At 37.6% G+C, this 22,125-nt stretch overlaps 1 protein-coding gene across 1 annotated transcript in view; it reads right to left on the bottom strand.

The window, feature by feature from the left end:
• Positions 1 to 22,125, bottom strand: part of KATNIP (katanin interacting protein) — a 54,508-nt gene that overhangs the window by 23,550 nt on the left and 8,833 nt on the right. The window contains exons 6-13 of the mRNA XM_065732342.1: positions 19,844 to 19,993; positions 18,717 to 18,880; positions 16,390 to 16,502; positions 15,858 to 15,972; positions 13,975 to 14,181; positions 10,906 to 11,043; positions 7,217 to 8,096; positions 339 to 1,073 (exon numbers count right to left, since the gene is read on the bottom strand). Of these exons, the coding sequence (XP_065588414.1) occupies positions 339 to 1,073; positions 7,217 to 8,096; positions 10,906 to 11,043; positions 13,975 to 14,181; positions 15,858 to 15,972; positions 16,390 to 16,502; positions 18,717 to 18,880; positions 19,844 to 19,993 (2,502 nt within the window). The remainder of the gene's footprint in view (positions 1 to 338; positions 1,074 to 7,216; positions 8,097 to 10,905; positions 11,044 to 13,974; positions 14,182 to 15,857; positions 15,973 to 16,389; positions 16,503 to 18,716; positions 18,881 to 19,843; positions 19,994 to 22,125) is intronic.

A 22,125-nucleotide genomic window follows, 5' to 3' on the forward strand; every position in this document is an offset into this window, starting at 1 on the left:
AGATGAGATAAAAGCTTCCTTGTCACCTTTTCTAAAATAACATATTCGTGAAGATTAAAAACCTACAACTTATAAATATCTAGTGACTATCAGAGGCTACTGAAATAATGATGTCTTATAGACAAGACTGTAAGAATAAAAATTAGCTCTATACACTACTTAAATTCACAGTATCATTAGAAAATGCTTTAGGTGGTTTTGCACAACATTTTGAAATTAAAAGTATTTAGTACTATATACAAGTCCCAGTCTGGTTTGAAGAGGATAACAAAAAGATAAATGTATTTGTTTATATTGTACTGCTCTTTCCACAAAGTAAGGAAGAAATGATAGCATACCTCCAGACAAGGTTCCTGAAGCTTTTGCAATTTCTCCTTTAAAGATGCATTGTTCATCTAACATCATTATAATGTCTTTCACACCCCTAAAAGAGTGTATGCGAGATTTATTATAATTCCAAATCCTAATCATAGCTACTTGACAGGGATTCACAAAGTCAATAAAGATAAAGTGAGGTTTTCCAGGGGTAAATGGTGCTAGCCAGAGATGCATATCATCCTGCGTCAGATTTACCCCATCAATTAGATTGGTTATTACTCTGGGATCTTTGCCATAAGCTGGTAGAATATTTATATCAGGTGGTTCAGCTGTTATTTTTGAAATCTGAACAGGCTCTCCTTTAGAGCTGAAAACTTCAATTCCATTAAGACCAACATAATGCCTGTCTCCCCACGTTGTTTGAATGTCTATTACTAAGTGCTGCCCATAAGGCAAAACAGGTATTTTAAAATCGTTTCCATCATGTGGCTCCACAGAACTCTCTTCTTCTCGCCTTTTTGGTAGCGTTTGTGCTCCTCCTTTTCTCATGAGATGATATTCTGCAGGCCGGCTGATTTTCTGCTGATGAAGAAACTCATCAAAAATATCCCCTTGAAAATCCACGTTAGAGATTCGGCCACGATGGGAGTAATTAAACTTTACCAAGGAGTTCCAGGACTCCTGTAGAGTGTGTTCTTGTTCGTTGTGCCACTTTGCTCTGGAGGTGCCAACGTCCTTGGCAGATAAGTCCTCATCTGAAAATAACATTACATATGCATTTAACATATTGACGTGACTGGAAACAAACCACTGCAATAGACGTTCCAGAACTATGCAGATCACATTCATGTTTCCCTGACTATGAAATTCTGTTATATTAGCACTTTTATATTGCCTTCCTGTTACAAAAGCTATATGTCACAACTTCCCTTTCCATTTAGACGTAATGAAAATAATCAATTCAATATTAAAGAGCAGCAGAGAGCAATAAACAAAACTGCAATTAAGTTTTAGATGGGCAATTCTCGACTCAATGCTTAAAGAAATTTATTATTATGCAAATCTCAATTTAAGATCTAGGGCAAAATCCCTGGAAAAAAAATCCCAGTGATACTCAATGGGGAGGGGGGGGGGAGGCATCAAAACGTACCATGTCTGCATTTCTGCACGAGGTCTGTCAAGCAGTTGGACAGAACTCAACTGTTTACGTTTCTAAAGCATTACACAGAAATACCAGTGCTTGCATTTTCAGCAAAAGAGGAAGAAATAAGAAGGTCCATTCCATGGAGGGGATGGACCACCAGGAAAAGACTGAAGAAACACAATGAAAAACAGAAACAGAATTATTCCTACAACTACTGGAGAAAGACAACTTCTCCGCTGCAGATGCAAACTCATATGTGAATTGAAATCAGAAATCTTACATGTGTAACACTTCAATATAACTTGAACTCAATCCAGCACCTTAGATACGATGGGTTCCATAGCAGCCTTAATATTCAAAGCTAAAATCACATTTGAGAAACCCTCAGAACAATGGCTAGAGAGATACTAACCCAAAGCATGCCCCTCAGCAGGCCTGATGAAAGAAAACATAAACGCTGCTTGAACTTGACATGGTTACTTCTATTAATTTAGCATCAGATCTATACAGCTGCAGGTCTTCTCCTCTTCAGCTGTTGCCACCATCTTCTGTAGTCTACCTTTAACTGCAGTTCCTGCTGCCACCATGCTCCCGGACACGAGATGTCTTCCACGCAGGTTTCCTCCATATCTAAGCTGCCCAAGCCACTACACCTGTATTAGCAATCCTCATTGCTGAGCACTATTTAAATACAAGAGGATGATGAGGAAGGAAGGAGCTTGATGAAGGAAAGGTAAGGTCAGGAATTAGGAAGAGGAGAAATGAGAAATAACCATATAAGAGAAATGGATGAGAAATAGAGAAGAGACCACAGAACAACCGAACAGCATTTGCTCTACTTCTGCCACAAATGTAAAATACTCTAACTCTATTCTGAACACAGAAGAGACAATGAGATAGATGGGACAGTTCGGTCCAATTCTCCCATCTGATAAAAGGAAAACACAGTGCTAAGCCTTAGGTGGTGTAAAGACAACTGTTGAACTAACAGCACACAAAGCAACTACATGTAATTAATCAGCAAAAGGGAAAGAATCCTCAGCCACTTGCACAAGAAGAAAGGTGGTAAGAAGTAGCTTCAGCATTCAATGAAGATGAGGTGAGCATTGCAGTCCACACAAAGAAGACCCAAACGCTTTTCTCACTTCAACAACAGCAAGACACAGATGCGGGATAACCATGGATCTCATGGGAATGCAGTGGGGGCAGCACAGAGAAGCTAAGTAGAAGCAGTGCTCTCCTTGTGACCCCCATGGGGAACAGCTTAATTTCCATCTCAGCACAATTAAGAACAGATAATAATGATTTTCAATAAAGTTGTCATTTTTCTATTTTTTCTTCAAATAAATGAAGGAAAGTAAGTGTAGTACTGAACAATTACAGGCCCATGGGATAAATTTTCATTCAGTACAATGTCCTTGAGTGTATAGTAAAACAAATGGTTTTCAAGAATAAATGCCAATTGCAATAAAACGCAAAATAATGTTTTCCCAGAAGTCTTTTTAAGACTAATTTTTAACTTTGTTTTTGGAATCACTGGGAAAGAGGCAATGTTCCTAATCTGTCTATAGCCAATGATTGTTTACACAGGGGACAACTGAGATAAAAATAAAAATTATAAAGCAGATGGGAAACTACCTGAAAGAGCATTGTGTTCCATATGCATAAGCATGAAAGCCTGGAGATCAACCTGGACACACTCCCCCATCCCACAAGTGAAATAGAAATAGGAAGCACATTTCAGAGAGCTATTTCAGAGAACAGTAGTCATCTGCAAATCACTGTTGTTGAAGTGTATGCCTGCACACATACTCATGGGGTGGGCAATCACAAACAGTACTTCCCAGATTCTCAGAAGATACCATATATTTCTTTACTACTTGAAAATACCAAAGCTTAAGAATTCTGGGATAGGGAAATACAGAAGTGTATTTGATACCCATTGGCTTTCCCTGCTTTTGATTTCTTCCCTTTTTTTCCCCATTAACATTAAGTACTCCAAGCAGTGCAGAGTTTACAGCATTGAAGTATTACTACAGGAGTTCAATAGAAGTGATTTTCAATGGGAAGTTATTAAGTTTGTTAGCTACAAAAGAGCAACGCCAGGAAAAGTGGAGCTCTGAAAAGAAAGCAGAGGCCAAAGGCTGAAGATTTCATAAAATTGCTCAGGTTGGAAAAGAACTTCACGATCATCGAGTCCAACTACAACCTAACCATGCTGTCCTAAGTCTAACAACCCATTGCTAAATCAAGTCCCCAAGCACAATGTCCAGATGGCTTTTAAACACATTCAGGGATGGCAACTCAAGCATGCCCCCTAGAGAGCTTATTTCAGTACTTAACAACCCCTTGTGTAAAGAAGTTTTTCCTTATAACCAACTCGAACCTCCCCTGGCGCAACTTGAGGCCATGTCCCCTCGTACTGTCACTGTCACCCGTGAGAAGAGACCAACCCTGCTTTCATTGCAATTACCTTTCAGATATTTGAAGAGAAGTTTCTCCTCAGCCTCCTCTTTATTTATAGAGTTTGGCATTCCTTTTAGCATCTAAAATACATTGCTCTCATTGGAGCCTCGTGAACAAGTCATGGTATTCCTTCATCAACTCTGATAAAGAATATCCAGTTGCAGATGTTACAGATATCCCTAATCTTCTGCATGCCTGATTGTGTGACGGATGTTATCCCAATGAGTCCAGAAATGATGATCCCTCCAACATGCATCTTCCCTGTGGGCTTAGGAAGAGTGTCCTTCAATCAATTAATCTCATGTCCTACTTCTGCCAGCAACACACACCATGCAATTCCTCTCAGAACTTGAGTAAACTTCATTTTGGGGGCAATACAAGCTTGAAAACAACATCTTTCCTCTTCTTTCCTCCGTTGTATTAATCTCAAGCCTATTCCCTGCAGCTAAAAATAGCAATCATATTTCCATGCTGCAATCACACGCTTCATTTCCCAAATCATTTTAAATGCTCTCTTCTGTTCCACTTTGCAATCAACTTCCCTGAAAACGGATGATCAGAACAGCAGTTTTCCAACTGAAGTCTCACAAGTGCCTGTATCGAGATATTAACATTTCCCTAACTAACAGAAAAGCCTCTGCTGATACATCCTTCGAGTGCCTTGCTATAATCATGCCTGCGTCACACCAGCACTTCACAGTCAATCTGTGATCAGCTACTCAGCCAGGATCCTTCTCTTCCTCAGTCATTTGCAATCGATGACTACTCAGCTTACAACTTAATTCTCTGTTATTAGTCCCCAAATGACCTTGCAAGCAGAACTACTGCAATGCATTCCACTCCTATTACTCCAGTCCTCAAGTTCATCTTTTTGAGCAGTTCTCCAGTCCTCTCATAACATCCCAAATTATGTTATTCACATATTTTATCAACATACTTTTATCATTTGCTTTGCACACTGAAGCAGTTACTGAAGATAAAAATGTACACTTTTATAGCAACAGTAACTCAAGCCAAGTATGCCTGCATGTGCTGTTGCTAATTTCCGTTTTTCTCATCATTCCTCATTTAATCACCAAAGATGAGCTGTGATGTTGCATATGAGCACGTGTAACATTCCCCTGGTCACATACTTCCATACTTAAGCCCTGTAAGAGTGCTGAATTTAAACTTTTAAGGAAACATGTACAGCCATTTCACTATTGTTAATGCCCTTTGAAAATGACTTAGTAGTATTGTGTGGAGAACAAAAGTCACAAGATGCAATTTTCACCAGGGACAACCACATATTGGAAGCTTTATTGTCATTTTTCCCCAGGTAGGAGTTTTAAGTACCAGATAACTAAAGCTGTTATGGGCAAAATTAGATGACACAGTAACAGCAATCATGATAGTTGACATTATAACTCCTAAATTGTTACCATTTTATAACTGAGCAGAAATTACTAGGGTGAGATTTATTTACAATTTCTGTAATGAAGGAAAGTATTTCAATTCAAACTCTCTCTAGTTAAAAGTCAAAATGATTTTCTTCTGGCAGAGATTTCAAGCTTACTGATACACTGTTTGTCTGTAAGCATTCAAAATGCAGGGCCACTTCCTCATCAGGGTTAAAAGAGAGCATGACACAGTGAGCTTTCTGTACTATTGTGTGATAGTGACAAATCTTGTTTCTTACGCAGAGAAATCCCTCATTCTACATCATTACAGATCCCCTTAAATTATATATTTTAAGTGCTTCCATTACAAGTGGGTTTTAACTCTAATTTAATGTGAGATATGGTTTAAACAATACACAAAAGATAGAAAATATTCTAGAATTAGATGAATAGCACAGTACTAAAGAAATGAGAGATTTAGGCCTATCAGGTCTACCAAATACAGAGCTGCATTGCAAGGTTCATGGGTTAGTCTGTATATAGTATACTTCCTCAGACCTGTCCATGCCATTTTTGGCACAGAGAGGAAACTGAAAATCCAGGAACGTAAGCTTGGTTAAAACAGCCAGACTGATAACAACAAAAGTCAGTGTTGTTTTTTTTTTTTATCCCCTTCTTTAAATATACACCAAAACAAAATTGCAAACACAGAAAGCTACAGCTCTTTCTTTTTAAAGCCATTTAAAATAAAAGCAACCTGTTTCATAACATTTTCCTAGCCAAGTTTTACTTCTTTTTCAATACGATTTGTCCAGACATTCTGCTTCTAGAGTCCCAAGAATAAGTATGATGTTGAGCATATGATACTCAACACCGATACATTTTTGTACTACTGGATCCAAACTTTCAGACAAAAGAATCTGTATGGATTCTTGGTTCTCTCTGTATCTTATTTCTGTACTGCATACACAAAAAGGAGAAAGATGTATGGAGAAATGAGGAGAAAGGATAGCAGTAGTAGGAATTACTGTAGACAGCATATATTCTCACTGAGAAAGACAGAAACCTGACTACACAAAACTCTAAGCTCACTCGTTACCTTGAGGTCACGCTCTTCATCACTGCAGATTTTCATTTATATCAGTGAATATTTGCAAGTCTGCAAGACTGCCAATTTTCAAACATGAAAGACAAAATGTACAGTCTTCCATGTTCTCCAAATAGCTTTTAAAACACTAACCCAAAGTGTGAATTTTTCAGAAAAAGCGTGTTTCCTGTTCAACATATAACATAGGTGAAGACTGAGAATTGCTGCAGTACCAATGAGAAAAACTGAATACTGCGAATAGCTCAGCTAAAATCCCACTGCTTATACACCCAGAAATTGCCAGTGGGTAAAAGAGGTGATTTTTCTTTTTCACACAGTACTCGTGATGCCAAAGTGGGAGTACTGCATGCAGTTTCAAGTAATCTGAATGGAACAAGTCCACACCAGGGCCACAAAGCTGATTAAGGGACCAAAGCACCTTTCTTACAAGGATAGGCAGAGAGAGCTAGGAATCTTCAGCCCAGAGAAGAAAAAGATCAGTGGCATTTATTGATGTGTATAAACACCTGGTGGGAGTGAATGAATATGATGGAGACAGGTTCTTTTCAGTGACAGAACACGAGGCAATGGACGCAAATTTACAACCACAAAATTCAGTGTCAACACAGGAAAGCGTTCTTTCAAACACTGGACCACCTTAACTAAACACAGTTCTGGATAACCTGTTTTAGCTGACTTCTTGAGCAAGGGGGTTGACAAGATGATGTCAAGAGGTCTCTTACAACCAAAGTGATTCTGTACTTCTGCAAAATGAAAATAAATATCAGCCCTTACACTAAGGTTGCTATTAGGAGCTCTTACCTTTGAGTGCTGAATCATCACCTCTAAGATTTACGGTGTTTAATCCCTGCTTTCTTACACTTCTCCTTCCACTTGTTGGGTACTCCAAACTACAGCCATGCTTGTTAGAAAGTTGCTCTGAGACATTTAAGCCAACATCTTTGTCCCTTCCAGTCAGAATTTGGGATCTTGCATCTCCATTTGCATTTCTGCTACTCAATCTTCCCAGTTCATTTCTGTGACTTTTGACATTTTCCTTAGTCAGATCAGGGAACTTCATGATTGCATCTGAGTCTGTTTGAAGTTTCAAGTCTAAACCACATCCCGTAGCAAGCCAGGGAGGTTTCTGCTTACCAGAACTATCTTGATGATTCTCTCTTCCCTGGGAAGAGGAGTGTAACCAAGAAGGAATCGCAGCTGTAGAATCAGACAATTTTCTTCCTGTTAGCTTTTCCATTTGCCCACTCAAAGGAAGTTCATCATCAGACAGATCATGATTGATAACTTCTACTGCTGCACCTTCCTTTGTATCTTTTATACAAACATGAGATGGTAACACTTTTAGATCATCCTCCAACTCAACAAAGTTTCCCTTAGTCAAGCTGGCTGAGTTCACATTATCCTCAAAATGATTTTCCTCTGGCAGAGATTTCAAGCTTACTGATGCACTGTTTGTCTGTAAGCATTCAAAATGCAGGTCCACTTCCCCATCTGTAACAGCAGTTGCATCTACTTCTTTATTTCCATTTGAAGAACAGGTTATACCCTGCCTGCACTCTGCAAGGTCAATGGTAGTGCTATGGTCAGCAGAGAGATCTCCACAGGCTCTTTCCAATTCACCATCAAATACCAGATTCTCATCAACATATAACTTCACCTTCTTTGCTCCAATATCAAGGTCCTGGAAAAATAAAGGTATGGAGACTTTAAGAATCACCACCAATTTCACATGTACACTACAGAGTGAACAGTTACACAAATCAAAGCCACTACAATTAAAGACATATAGAAATACAGGGCCAGTAAGGATATTAAAATTCTCATCCACCTATTACACTTGAGGAAGTGAAATAATCAAAATCTTAGCAGATAAATCTGTTTTTAATAGTTTCAAATAAGACAACTTTCTGCTTTGATAGCCTATTTAAACACTTAACTAGCCGTATAAATAAAAGGCTTTTGTCAGACACAGCTCTGCCACTCACTAAATCTCCCTGCAATTGTTTTCTGGAGCACCCACTAATAACCTGATTTTATTACTCTCTTGAAGTTGGAATTAATATTCTGTTACCCCTTTCTGAGCTTCCAGTTGCTTAGCGATCAGGTGGGATGGGAAAGGTCAACAGAATGCTTAGGTTTTCCCAGTACCAGTGCAAAAGTCTCTTCCAGCACAAGGAGATTACAGAAATCCATTTCTCATAAGATGTTTAATCAAAAAGCCACCCTTCAAACACTTAAGACTTCATCTGAGGAAGTTTTTTTTTTTCTTCCAGTGTTACTAGAATGACAACATCTAACCAGCAAGAAGATATCATCAGAGGAAAAAAAGATTTTGTCAAAATAGCTCTAAGATTCCTCTTAACATTCCTTCCCAGCTTACATCTTCAGCCCTCACAGGGTGCCCACTGGGGTAGTGCTTTCCAGTGGAAAGCAACAGGGAGGGTATTCCTGGACAAACCAGTAATATTTGTGCAGGAAGGAAAAAGCTTAAAACTTAAGGGACCTTCCTGTGAATGACACCCAGACAAAGAATGTTGCCTCTGCCCTCAAAGAAAAATGAAAAAGAAGGAGCAATAGGAAGAAAGTCCAAAACTATAAACTTAACTCTGCCAGAAAAAAGCTCCAGATTAGCCAAGAACTGTGAAATGGCACAGAAAGCACAACCCAGTCCAAGGACTTGGATGAAAAAGATCTCCAACACAGGAGAGTGGATATGAAATACAAACAAGGAGGAATAAACACTTGAAAGGTAGAATTATCCAGCTGAAGAGCAACTAAGATATTCATGCATTTAAGTATTAATTTCATGCATTTAAGTATTAATTTCACTGACAGATTATAAAGTCATACATACCACAGTCACTACAGCAGATCTTAGGAAAAGGGGTTTAAAAGCATAAGGTAAATTTAATTTCAAGGCCAGAGCAAGCATTTACATAACACCACAATATTCCAGATAAGCTTGGAAAAAAATGCCAGAAACAAACAATTGGAGTGCCCTTGCTTTTGTTCTGCTCTTGCAGACCAAAACTGACCTCATTTTCCACACACCTCAACAGAAGTAAATGAAGGAAGCAAGGTGAAGCATTGTCTGAGACTTTGGAACATCATCTGGCTTTTACAGCTTCCTTCAGACATTCTTTTAGATTTTGAATCAAAAAGTAGAAAACTCAAATATTTTCAATACCACACCAGAACTGGCCTGAATTACTCTTTCAGCTGTTGTTTGAAGAAGTACATGGGCATTCCTGGCTTATGTGGTTTTTCAGGGAAGGGTGATTTTAATGGTTACCTCCAAAAAAGTACAAATACAACTCTAGATTTACACCAGCAGGAAGAAAACATATCTAATTACATTGCAGCCTTTATTACTTCTCAGACAAAATTTCCTCATGGAAAATTATAGAGTTAGGCAGAACTGCTTTGTATTATTCTTTCACATAAGAATGAGATATATCTTTAGTCCATGTATATTGCAGGACTGCCTCTGGAGTCTGTGGGGTATGCTCCTAATAGATTTTACAGTTTGCTTTATAGAGGTTTATTAAAAAAATCATTGCCTTACAGCATGCAAATATGTTTATGTGTATTTCCCATATTACAATCAATAGGCTTAGTAATAAATTCATATCATTACCTCTAAAAACAGCAGTCCCTTTCACAGCCTCTAACTGTGATAGAACATTCTGTAGCCTACATTTTAATAGTAAAAAGCTGTTACAATTCCAGAAAATGAATGTACATCGTGTTATAGTAGACTTCTTCAAGCTGTTTAGTCCACAGTCATTTCCATATGGATAAGTTACCATATATGCTTATATAAGAACATAGATGAGAAGAAAACCAGAGAGAGAAAGCCTCTTATTGATAATCCAGAAGAGCAAATCCTCTTTGATCCAGTACCTGGGATTTTTTTCCTTCAACACTGCAGTGTACAAACAAGAATAATTTCCATGGGAACATTCAAACACACGAACAGGATACCATCTGCCATCAGATGTCTCTCTAGTAACATTAGAATACTAGTTATTTTATGTACGTGTAGTTAGTACACTTTTTAATTAAAAAAATAAAATCAGAATTGATCAACATTCAGCCTGCTTATACCTATATACATAAGAAATTAAGCAATTTTTTTTTTTATATAATGATAAAACAACTCTGAATGCTGAATACTAAAATATACTTACCCTTGTATCACTATTGCTCACCACAGCAAAGGACTACCTCACAGGAAATGCAGACCTTTTTGTTAAGCTTGTGTTAGCATTTATGTATGTATTATAAAAGCGACAGCATTTACACTTCTACCTCTTGCAATCAACAACAGAAACAAAAATATACAGTACCCATGGGCCACTCCTAGCTCTGTATTTTATCAGAGAGAACATCACCTACTTTTATTTCATACTTGAGAATGAAGATCAAAATAAGGCTTGTATAGAAAAAGGAGAGCACGCGCACAGAGGAGGTGAGAAAAGACTACTTACACTAGTTGTTGTGCTGTAATTCCAAATCTTGATCTTGGATACACCAAAGTCACGTGATCGGGTGGGATTGCGGATAACAAAGTAAAGTTGGACAGGAGGATGGAAAGGGCACATCCAAAGGACACTCTCCTTTGTCGTCTAGAAACACACACAAGCAGACTGTTACTAATACTCTCTTCTTCTGAAGCAGGATATTTTGATTAATTTACCACCCCACAGGAAAAAAAAAAATCAATTAGGAAAATAATCATATAATAAAATCTGCTATATTAAAAGCAAAACCTTAACCTCATTTCCAAACATAAATCCGACTCTCCTGCCTGTAACACAGCTGACAACCTGACAATTAGATAAAGGTCAGCTGCCTGCCATCCCAGAGAGACATCTGCATGCTCACAAATGACAGGCAGTCTGCCATGCTTTGTAACTGCAGGGTCAATGCAAGCCCAGTTTATTTTAATCAAATTAATCAGCTTTGCAGGCGCTAAAGGGGATCAGTGAGCAGAATGGACACCGTCTAATCATTTTACAATTTCTTAAGAGTGCTTATGCTTCTATCTTGCCATCTAACAAGGGAAATCTTATCAATTTTATTTCACCGCCTCTATCTTCAGAAGTCTTTACAGGCAACTAATTTCACTTGCAGATCTAGTCCTCAGAGCTGCGTTTAGAATTTAAGATAAAATAGAAGCTTTGAACACAGATTTTACAGACAATTGGTTATGGCTGTTGTAGACAGTTTTAAGTGCCAAGTAAGCAGAGTTCTGGACATTCCTAAAAAGTGCTGTCTATTCATGTTTAGAAGAGAAAAAAATAAAAGTACGTGGCAGCTCACTAAGAGACAAGAGCTTCAGAATCAAAATGTTGAATGTTAGTATACTTGACGTCAAACAGTACCCAACAACAGAAATAAACGAGGGCAAAACATAAATATGCATGCAAAACATTGTGTTCTCAGATTAGTAGATACAGGACTGCTTTTTGTATTTTTCAGGATCCATAGTACATACGTACACAGTATATACACAGTCACTATTTTTCCCACATCCTTTCACTTAGTGGGTCAGATTTTCCCAGTGACAGGAAATAAAAATAAACACTTCCCTACAAAGTAATTCAGATGTGTACCCTGATGATGGTAAAAAGATCTCTGCCAGTCTACTCCAAGCTATCATGAACAGAACCACTCCTCAGAGTGGATTTCTACCCATTCCAAGTTCTGATGGTTGATTATGTGTCTGCTCCAGTAGTCACTCAAAAAGTTTTAGGAGATTATTGCTTTGAATGTCAGTTCGGGGCATAATTTGCTGTAACAAGCACCAGGAAGATTTATTCCCTTTTACTTAAAAAAAAAAAAAAGAATTCTCTTAACATTGAAGAAGTTAAAGATATCCCTCAAATCAGTGTGAAACCAATTCCAGGACCTATTTCAAAGCTAGATCACGTTAGTCAAGGCATACTATGAACCTGGATAATTAAAAAAATCATAATAATTTCCAAGTGGCAGACAACACATGATGAGGGATTCATCTCCACACCTGATGCCCAAAACAAAACAAAAAAACAAATAAGAGTTCTCTGGGTTACTGATACAGTGCCAGAGGTGCCTTCACACCAAACTCAGAGCAAACGGACACTGAGTAGACCTGTTTGTGCTTCTGTCCAGAAGCTCTGTAAAGTCATCTTCCAACTAATAGGAGACATATCAGAGCCAGACTTGTCATTCAGACTTCAGCAAAAAGCAACTGTGGAAATCAGTGAAAGTGCTCAGGAGTGAACATACTCATGTCTAAGATCTGACACCAGAAGTTCAAAATACCTTGAGAAACCCATGCCAAAATTCATCAGTCTGGGGAGGACCCTCATGTGTTATCACATCATTATACATGAAGTATCCCTGCTCTGAAGTTGCCGTCATTGCAACTGAAAAATATCTGCCCCCGAAGTCCTATGACTCAACAGGGGGAATATGATATGCAGTAAGTACTCACTACATTTGCACTGGTTCTAATAATTAAAAAAAAAAAAAACCACAGCAGGAACCTTTGATTTCTGGTTTTCTGGGAGATTGCCCTCTGAGACACTGCTTTGTATCAGCACTGGAGGTATGCCCGATTCACAGGGAAGGAAGGGTTGAGCGTTGAAAAGAAATGACATGGGTTCACCAGTGTGAAGAAACATCATTAGTACATACAGATATTTCTATTGCAGTCATTTGTTCTCGAGATCCTGAGGTTTGAAAAACCTATACACACAAATCAGAAGCCATACTACCTTTTATTAGAATCCTACCTCTGAAGTCCTGGGGAGATTTTTGAACACTCTGTACTGAGCAGTCAAAGGACAAAGAATTTGCAGCACAATTGAAATTATGACCATATAAAAGGCTCTGCAAATTGTCTAATCTCTTCAGGGATTTCATTTGTTATTTGAAGTCTATTGTCTCCAGTATGTAAGACCACCTCATCTTACAGTCTGACACACTATGAAGTTTTCTTCCACCATACCACACATTTTTCCTTATGTCTTGTTGAAATCAACCTACCTACCCATTCTTCATGGTCCTTCCCTAGGTAAAAGCATAACAAGGGAACAGGAGAAAATAAGCACATTTCAGTTTTGAGTTTACTGAAACTCACATTAAGCATATAAAACAAGAAGCTAGAAGTGAAGCTCCTACACCTTCAGATCACAAGAACCAATTACATTAAACAGCAGACACATTGTAAAAATGTGAAATTCCCTACCCTTAAGCTTTAGTGATACTTTTTCCCCTATAGATACCATGATCACAATAGTTTAAAAAATGTGATCCTCCACCCAAGCCAATATCATAGTATTAATACAGAAGAAACACATTTAAGTGCAGCCTGCCTCCAGATGCTCAGTTAACTAAGTCAAACAAGTTAATCAAATTATGTTATAATGTTTTATAACTGAATAGCAACATCTTGGACATGAAAACTGGATTTGTTAGTTCAAAAATCATGCAACCAATCACGAAACTCTGTGATGGAACATTAAATATTAAAACGAGAAGTTGTCACATCCAGTACTGAGCTGTCTTACATTTAAGTTCTTATTGACCAAGCAGCACAAATCCCCTGAGTAGTCAGCATTTCGAATGTCCACATCGTGAGGAGACACGAATATCTTTTCATTGTATAAATCAAAGAATTCCACCTCTCTCAAGCCAATGTTTACTGGATTTCCCCAGTTAGAAAGAAGTTCCAGAGTCACATAAATGGCGTCGTGTACTTCCACATCTGTCATCATCTGGACTCAAAGGAAACACAGCATACATATAAGTGACAAAACAAAATCTGCAGCAATACAAAGACTTAAGACTAAAATGCTGTCAATTCAGAAACAAAAGGCCTGTAAGTTCAGAGCTGTCTGGATATTTAATTATTCTGCATTCCAGCAATTCCACCCCCCAACATCTAAAAAACCTAAAAGCAGGGTAAGAGAAGAGAACTCACCACCCCTTTAGATCTCATCCACTCCTTAGACTAAGGAGAAAACAGCTTTGCCTTATTCACTTGTAATTCTGATGATCAGAGGAAACAATTTGCTGCTCACAAAATAATGTGTAAACTGTGATTACAAACTGTATTATAAAACTTAGGAATAAGAATCAAAATATAGATGTGAGACAACACAATTCTACTGTTTTTACAGCTTCTACATTTTTTTTTTCCCCAAACATTGTTCATTAAGCACATCTGGGGCAATTCATGTATTTGGTAAAATTAAAAACATTATCATTTGCATTACAGAGACTGTAAATATCAAGATACACTCAAACTGTTTCCATCTTAAATTTAAAAAATTTAAACAACTGTGTAGGTTTTTGTAAACCAGCAGAAGTTTATATTTGATGTTTTGGCTGCCACAGCACATGAAAGCACAAAGGCCAGAAGCAGCCAAACAGCTTTTACATCTCTTTGCCAATAAGCAGTCCAAGAGAACCAAACCACTAAAAAACAATTGGGAAAGGGAATTTATTTACAAGATCTATCAGAGATCAACTTTCAATGAAACACGTGGTCTTTCTCACACATTACATCATTTCACATTGATCATTAACTAAGGATCTTTATCCTTACTAGCAAATAAGTATCTGTTTTAATAAAAAATTTTTAGATCTATTAAAAGCATGAATTAGCAAAGACCACTACACTAGAACAGGACTTCAACCAAGACTGCACCCAGTGCTGACAGATGTTGGGGAGAGGTGCATCAGATTGCTATGGTTACGTTCTCATGGAGAGTGAGACATTTCTGAGAGTACTAGCTGCTTTGATATTCTTGACTAAGAAAATAAATAGCTTGTGATAACTCCTATGCCAAATAAACTGCTTCCTTGACTGTCAAGAACAAAAGCTAGCAAGTGAATTAAGTGATTTAGATAAAAATCAAACAAACTGGTCACATTTTTTGCAACAGCTTTATAAAATGGATCCTCTTACAAATTCACATACCTAAACCTTCTGTATGGATCCGAATGTTTTATTAATTCCACCATTTACCAGAGAAACACAAAAATTACACTGCAAAATCATACCCCTCCAGTAACATGTCCAGCACTGACATGCAGTTCTCGAGCGGAAATGGCAGAGTAAGAGGTACATTCCTAACAATCTACTACTGCAGAGAAGGTAACAACTACTGATTGTGTAGAAAAGCATGTAATATAGAAACAGCCGTAGCAGTGATTGTGGACTAAAGAGGTCCCTTTATGTTCCCCTTCTTCTTCAAAGACCTCGAGAATTAAATAGTCCAAAGAACCTACCAATAAGATAGAGATCTGCTTTCTTACACTTTCAAGCAGGCTGTAATCTACGAAGGAGATAGATCTCTTACCCTGCCTCAGAGTAATAATGACTATTCAATACCTTTGTATTTCAGTAGTACTTGGAAACATCAATTATGGTGCACGTTATACAGACCTTCTCTGTTAAAACACAATATGCTTCAGATTTTTCATCAGATAGGAGCACGTCATCATCACAGGTAGGATTGCTCTCAGTCTCCTGAAGAACTTTCAGAAGTTTCTCTTGCTGTCTGAAACACATGTTCTTTTGTTTATTATTTCCTTCTAATTCTTGCATTTTTAAGAAATGTTTTGTTGGCGTGAAGGTAAACAGATGACAAAATGAATTTATACACCCTAAAGAACTTCGGTACCCCATGTTGAATGACACTTGTCACAGCATCCCACCCCCCAGATAAATGCAGTCTGGTTAAAAGACCATGCTCCAGTTCTCTGTTAAATATGAGGCAGACTGATAAAGTAAGACAAAAATAATATGAACAGAGATAATACATAACTAATATAAAACATCAGCTACTATTAGAGTCTTCTCCAATTTTTTGCTAATACTTGCACTTGGGCATCTAAAGGCCATCAGATGAAGTGGCACTCAGTATGGATAAATATCCTCTTAGAAAGGAAGCCTGTTTTAAAGGAAATACATCTACCTGTTTCCAAAAGGACACGTGCTCTCCACACCTTTTGTGACCATGGTCTTGGTCTGGTTTCCTTCTGAAGGTTCAGCCATTGCAGAGAGAACAGATGAAAGAGAAAACTTCTTCTATGTAAGAAAAAGGTAAACATGTTTCATTCATGCTGTTCTCTATGGTACCAGTGAATATCAGTGTGCAGCTCCAGAAGAGATAAACTCGGGCTAACTTCTAGTCTCTGCAACCTTAATTAATCCATAACTATACACAGAGTTGAAGCATGTTCAGCAGAACTGGTCTTAATAAAGAGCCGAGGGAAATAAAGGTATCAAGTCATTATAGAATGCTTTTGTTATGTACACAGAATATAACTTTATATTGTATTATATATATATAAATGTATATATATATATGCACACACAAACAAATGTGTGTGAGTACTTACATATGTCTATAATCTTATTACATATGTATTTGGTAGAACTCTGCTAAAGCTTTGGCACAGTTCTATCCAGACTTTCACATTCCTTTCCTTCAAATAAAAAGCACAAAGGCTTTTAACCCCCCCCAAAAAAATATCAGTTTTATTATAATAAAATGCAGATACTCTTCATTTTTCCAAAATACAGAATGTCATAGCAACTACCTGAAGAAAAAAAAAAATCAACCAGAGGAAAAAGTCCTGTAGTTTTTATGACAAAACAGGTTCTTTCTCTGCTCGTGTCCCACTTTAAGCATGTCCTCCTTCCTGCTTTTCCTAGAAATCTACTGGCAGCTTCTGCTCACAGTACTGAGTACTCTATTTCTAACAAGTAGGCAAATGAGGAATGACAGACCTTCCATACTTTGGTCACTTCAGTCTTCAAAAATCATCGAGATAAAGAGAACTTTAAAATGCTTATAAGTGCATTACTTCTCCAACATACAAAATTCTGAATTACTATACATTTAAACACCAAAGGCAAAAGCCCCTTAGTTAAGTACATAAAATTAAGTTACTTCTGGCAGATAATTTAAATCAGTTTCAAGACTGAGAACTCTCAGCAGGCTTCTGAAACTTCTCCAAAATCAAGGTAAAATTACATCTGTTTTAAATATTTTATTTATGTTTTTAAAGCAGCATGATATTAAAATTAGTCAACATCAGCATGAAGATGCATTACACAAGAATACCCAACCAAAAGCATTCTATCATCAAGCTGTATTTCAAAAAGAAAAAGGAGTAAGATTGAAGAGCTGACCTAGGAGTAAGATTGAAGAGCTGACCTAGATGGTGGAAACACTGTATAAATTTATCTACAGTACATAGCATTTTATTCTCGACTCCTGAGCAAAATTGCCCAAAAACTTAACATTGGCTCAGAGACAGCAGTGGCTACATATTCAAAACAGCAATTTCTCACAATCCCAGGGAGCATCATTTTAGATTAAAACCATCAGCTGTCTTGGAAACTCTCAGAATTCAAATATTAGCTCAAAGAATATATAGAATCACAGAATACCCCAAGATGGAATAGACCAATAAGGATCATCAAGCCTTAGTTAAAAAAAACTAAAAAAAAAAATACCCATTATGTATATGTACCTCTTTTTCTTTTCTATAGAAGTGATGATGAAGCATACTTTGAATCTATGAATACTGTCCCAGACAGACAGTTCTGCGAGCTTAAAAATTTATGACTAGATTTCTTTCTGCTTCTATATACTTATTAAGAGGACAGAACTGTTGCATTCAATGTTTAGCCACATCTGCCTGCACAAGTCTTCTGACTCTTTGGCTTAAGAGGCAGTAATGGCCTGACCTGTACCTGAAGGGGAATAGATTTTTGGTGTTGCCTTTTTTATTAAGTAAGTTTTTAATTGCTTTAAACATGGTTATTGGAGATGAGAGATATACATACACATTGCACGCTGCACAAGGTGACCATGTATTATTAACAGGAAGCTGTGCTCACATTAATGAGTTCAGTAAGACAGTAGGAAATACCAGCAAGGAAATCACATATTTTGTTTAGAAAGCTTCTAGACTGAAAACAACTCAAACAGGCCTGCAGCTGTGCACTTGACTCTGAAGGCATTCTCACACAAGTGAGCTATCAGTTGCTCAGTGATCCCCAAAATCAAGAAAAAGCTGTGGGATGACAGCCTGAGGAACCAGATTTAAAACACAAATGAACAGACACACACACACACCCCTGCTATGGAAGTAAAACAAATCCAAATCCAATAGAGATATCACTGTTTATTTTTGCACGATTGTAAAACTGTGTGAGAATCAACTATTTTAAGTTGTGTTTACGTCTTTTCTCCTTCTCAAACAGCTTTTTTTTTTTTTTTGGCCATACCTTTTGAGGGCTCATGGAAACTGACTGCTTTTGCAAATTTCTCTGTAAGGCCTCATTTTCAATTTGCATAGCTTTAACCACAGCTGAAACAGAGAGTTCAGAATCCTTTTCACACTCATTCTTTCGAGTTGCTGAAAGCGGTCTTTCTTGTCGACTTAATGGTCCTGCCATGAACAGAAGAAAGGAATATCCATTTGTACAAACTAGTACAGAATATTACAACAGTATACATTTGAAATATCCAATTCTGTTACTGGCACAAGGTTGCATTAAATCTGTAACCAAAGCAAGGCTGAATTGCTCCAATTTGTTTTTACATTAGGATTCCAGGTCACATCTACTCTAGACAACAGCTAAAACTTTATTGCAAGAGAAGAAACACTGAAAAATGAGAAATAGGCTTTTTATGGTTTAAAAAGGTTGTTGATTTGTTCAGATATTTAATGGAAATGCCTGGCAACAATTAATTGAAATAAAAGTAATATGATTTCAGCACACCAGAATTTTTCAATGCAACTTCAGTATTCACCTACTCTGGAAGAACCCCAAGATTCTTCTGGTAAAATCAAGAGTCAGAAATTGCTACTTTGCAACAAATGACTTTATAAACTTGTGCCCATCTTCCCAAACAGGACAAACATAGAAACATCACAGCCAGGAAGAAAATTTAAGAGAGGAAACTTAAAGCCTAGAAACATCAAGAGAGCTAATTGTTCTTTGCTGTGGCAAAATTCTGTTTTTTTCTTGCTATAAATGCATTCTGTTAGGAACTTTCAACAAAGCATGAATCCCCGATTTTAAGACCCCCTTCTGTTAATTCCATAGATAATAGATACCTATCAGAGAAGTGGAAAATAGAGCAAACACGAGGACCAAAAAGAGAGGACAACGTATTATGGTATAGAAGCAAAAAGAGAAGGAAGTTAACAGAAAAATGACAGATGACTCAAGTGTGCAAGTGCTGAATTCTTCTCACAATTCTACTCAAGTTAAAACTCTTGAAGTGCTTAAAAAAAATTAAAGAAAGGTCAGAAAGTCTCATAACAGATGAAGTTACACCTGAATCAGAGTGGGGGAAAAAAAAACAATGAACCCCTTCTTTATTGATCAAAGTTTGTATTTCTTACTACAGCAAACTCTTTCCTGCCCCTCTGGCTGCAAGGACTCAGCAGAGAACGGTCGACTGCTTTTATTTTTTACCACAACTGGTCGGACAGGAATGTACATTTCAGCATTTTCTTTCCTTTTGGCTGAGAGAACTCGCACTGGCTTCAATTCTGTAAGATAAGGAAACAGAAAATCAGCTTCAGAGATCTTCAGAAGTAGAGGCAGGAAGAATTACTGAACCTTAAATGCTAAAGTTCTGCCACTTTAATTATGCTGGCATAGGTAAAGCGATCACCTTCATCCTCCCTCCTTTTCAGTGATGCAGTTCTACATTCTGTTCATGCAGAAGTACACATGCGTAGTTTCAACCAACTTATTGATGAAATACATCACTATAAGGTAGGTCATTAGACCAATATATCTTGACTGGGGCAGGTATTTTCAAGCATTACTGACAAAAAGAGCAAAAATAAGCAAGAAACCCCGAGTCACTCATTAATACAGTTTTACCAGAATAATTGTTGTAGACTAAAAGAAAAGGGTCATTTAGTTCATAAGAGTACTTATTTTCTATTACTTCTGGGGGTGAGGGGATAATAAGCCATGTACTCATGTTCCCACAGCCACTGCACCTCTTGTTCTTCTGCCTCTCCCCATTCACACCTGCTTATTTCTACAATAATAGGAACACACCTTTACTCAATCGATTAAGATTGTTCAACTTAAAAGGAATAATCAAGTATGGATGAAGGGGAAAAGAAAAAGAACAAAATATACCTGAAATGAGTAGAGAGATAATTTTGTGAATTACTGAACATAGGTAAAGAGAAGATCATAATTTAGTACCTTAAAAAAAACTACACTTACCTGGAACAACAGAATCATCCAAAGACAGTGCAAGCACCTGATGACTGGTTACCACTAACAGGACAGACAGAGAGAAGCAGCTGTGGTAACCCTAACCTTGCTGTGATACAACTCCAGAAAAAAAAAATAGAAGCTTTGCCTGATGCTGTTTCTCTGAGATAACCCAAAGTAGTCTCAGAAGGAAAGCCAAACTGAGAAAAAAAATGTCAGATATGAAGCGATATTGCAAAGAAAATGAGTGAGGACAGGACTTAGTCACCAGTACAAGTTTTAGGTGGCATTGCGAAAGAGCAATTTTCTTGCTGCAGAAGAAAACAAATAGTTGTGCTAACAAAAATAAAGGCCTGTCAAGTGAAACAATGGGAGCTAATGCGGATGCAATAGAAGAAACGAATTTCTGAGTGGGAAATCATGATTTATAATCAGTGGAAAAGGTAGCTAAGAACTAAAATATCACTGGGTAAAGCTCATACCTACAGTGTCCTGCAAGTAGCACAAGGAAAAGCAAAACACAAACTTGTCATTACAGATATTACTAACCCAGAAACACAATCTTTGGAGTAGCAACCTGCATATAACCATACTGTTGTATGCACTATTAGCACTTGAAAACAGAAGCTTTCCCAAATAATACCCAAAATTCATTTGTAGAAGTGCTAGTTCTGGTGCTGTACAGGTTGAGACTGGGTGATTGAGTTATTCACTCTGGTTTATGTGATTACATCGAAGCTGGACCTAAAGCCTGGCTACCAGGCAGTCAGCACCGTTGTGTTCTTCCCTTCCGTATCAGAAGCAAAACCATTAAAACCAGTCTTCCTGTGTATTACTTTCAACACAATGTAACACAAATACTAGTGTGATGGTGGTTATTTTTCCCCCCATTTTGGACCTGAAACCTGCATTCCTGGGGCCTGTCTCAGAGAGGTTGAAACTTGTTACTAAAATCTTGAGGAAAAAGCTAGCCCAGGAAGCTGAAGGCTGACGTAGCTGTCAACATTGAGAGGCTGTATATGCCTACAACCTCAATTGCTTTTTCCTCTAGCAAACAGCATAGCAAACCCCAGTGTGTACAGCTCCCTTGGGTACAACAGCATCCCTACTGGATCAGAACAAATAACCAGCTATGGTGAGATCTTGTATCTGACAGCAATGAGCAGCAGAGGCACAAGGAAAAATATGAAATATACAGTGCATTCTTCACAAGCCTGAAGTTTGCATCTAAGTCGCATGAACTTGTTAGCTAGTAATTTGTTATATCTACTATTGAAGCCCCTAATGTATGTGACCTTCTAAATATCCCATGGCAATAATTTTCATACTTATTTATACACAGAAAAGACAAATTATATAATGCCTGTCCATACATACGAACTGAATGCTGTACCTGTGATTTTAATTAAATTCTGGCCTAACATAGACCCTGAAACTACAAAAA

Source organism: Cyrtonyx montezumae, unplaced genomic scaffold (assembly GCF_038088225.1).
Source record: "Cyrtonyx montezumae isolate F1298 unplaced genomic scaffold, pur_monq_1.0 scaffold_16, whole genome shotgun sequence".
Classification (NCBI taxonomy): Eukaryota; Metazoa; Chordata; class Aves; order Galliformes; family Odontophoridae; genus Cyrtonyx; species Cyrtonyx montezumae.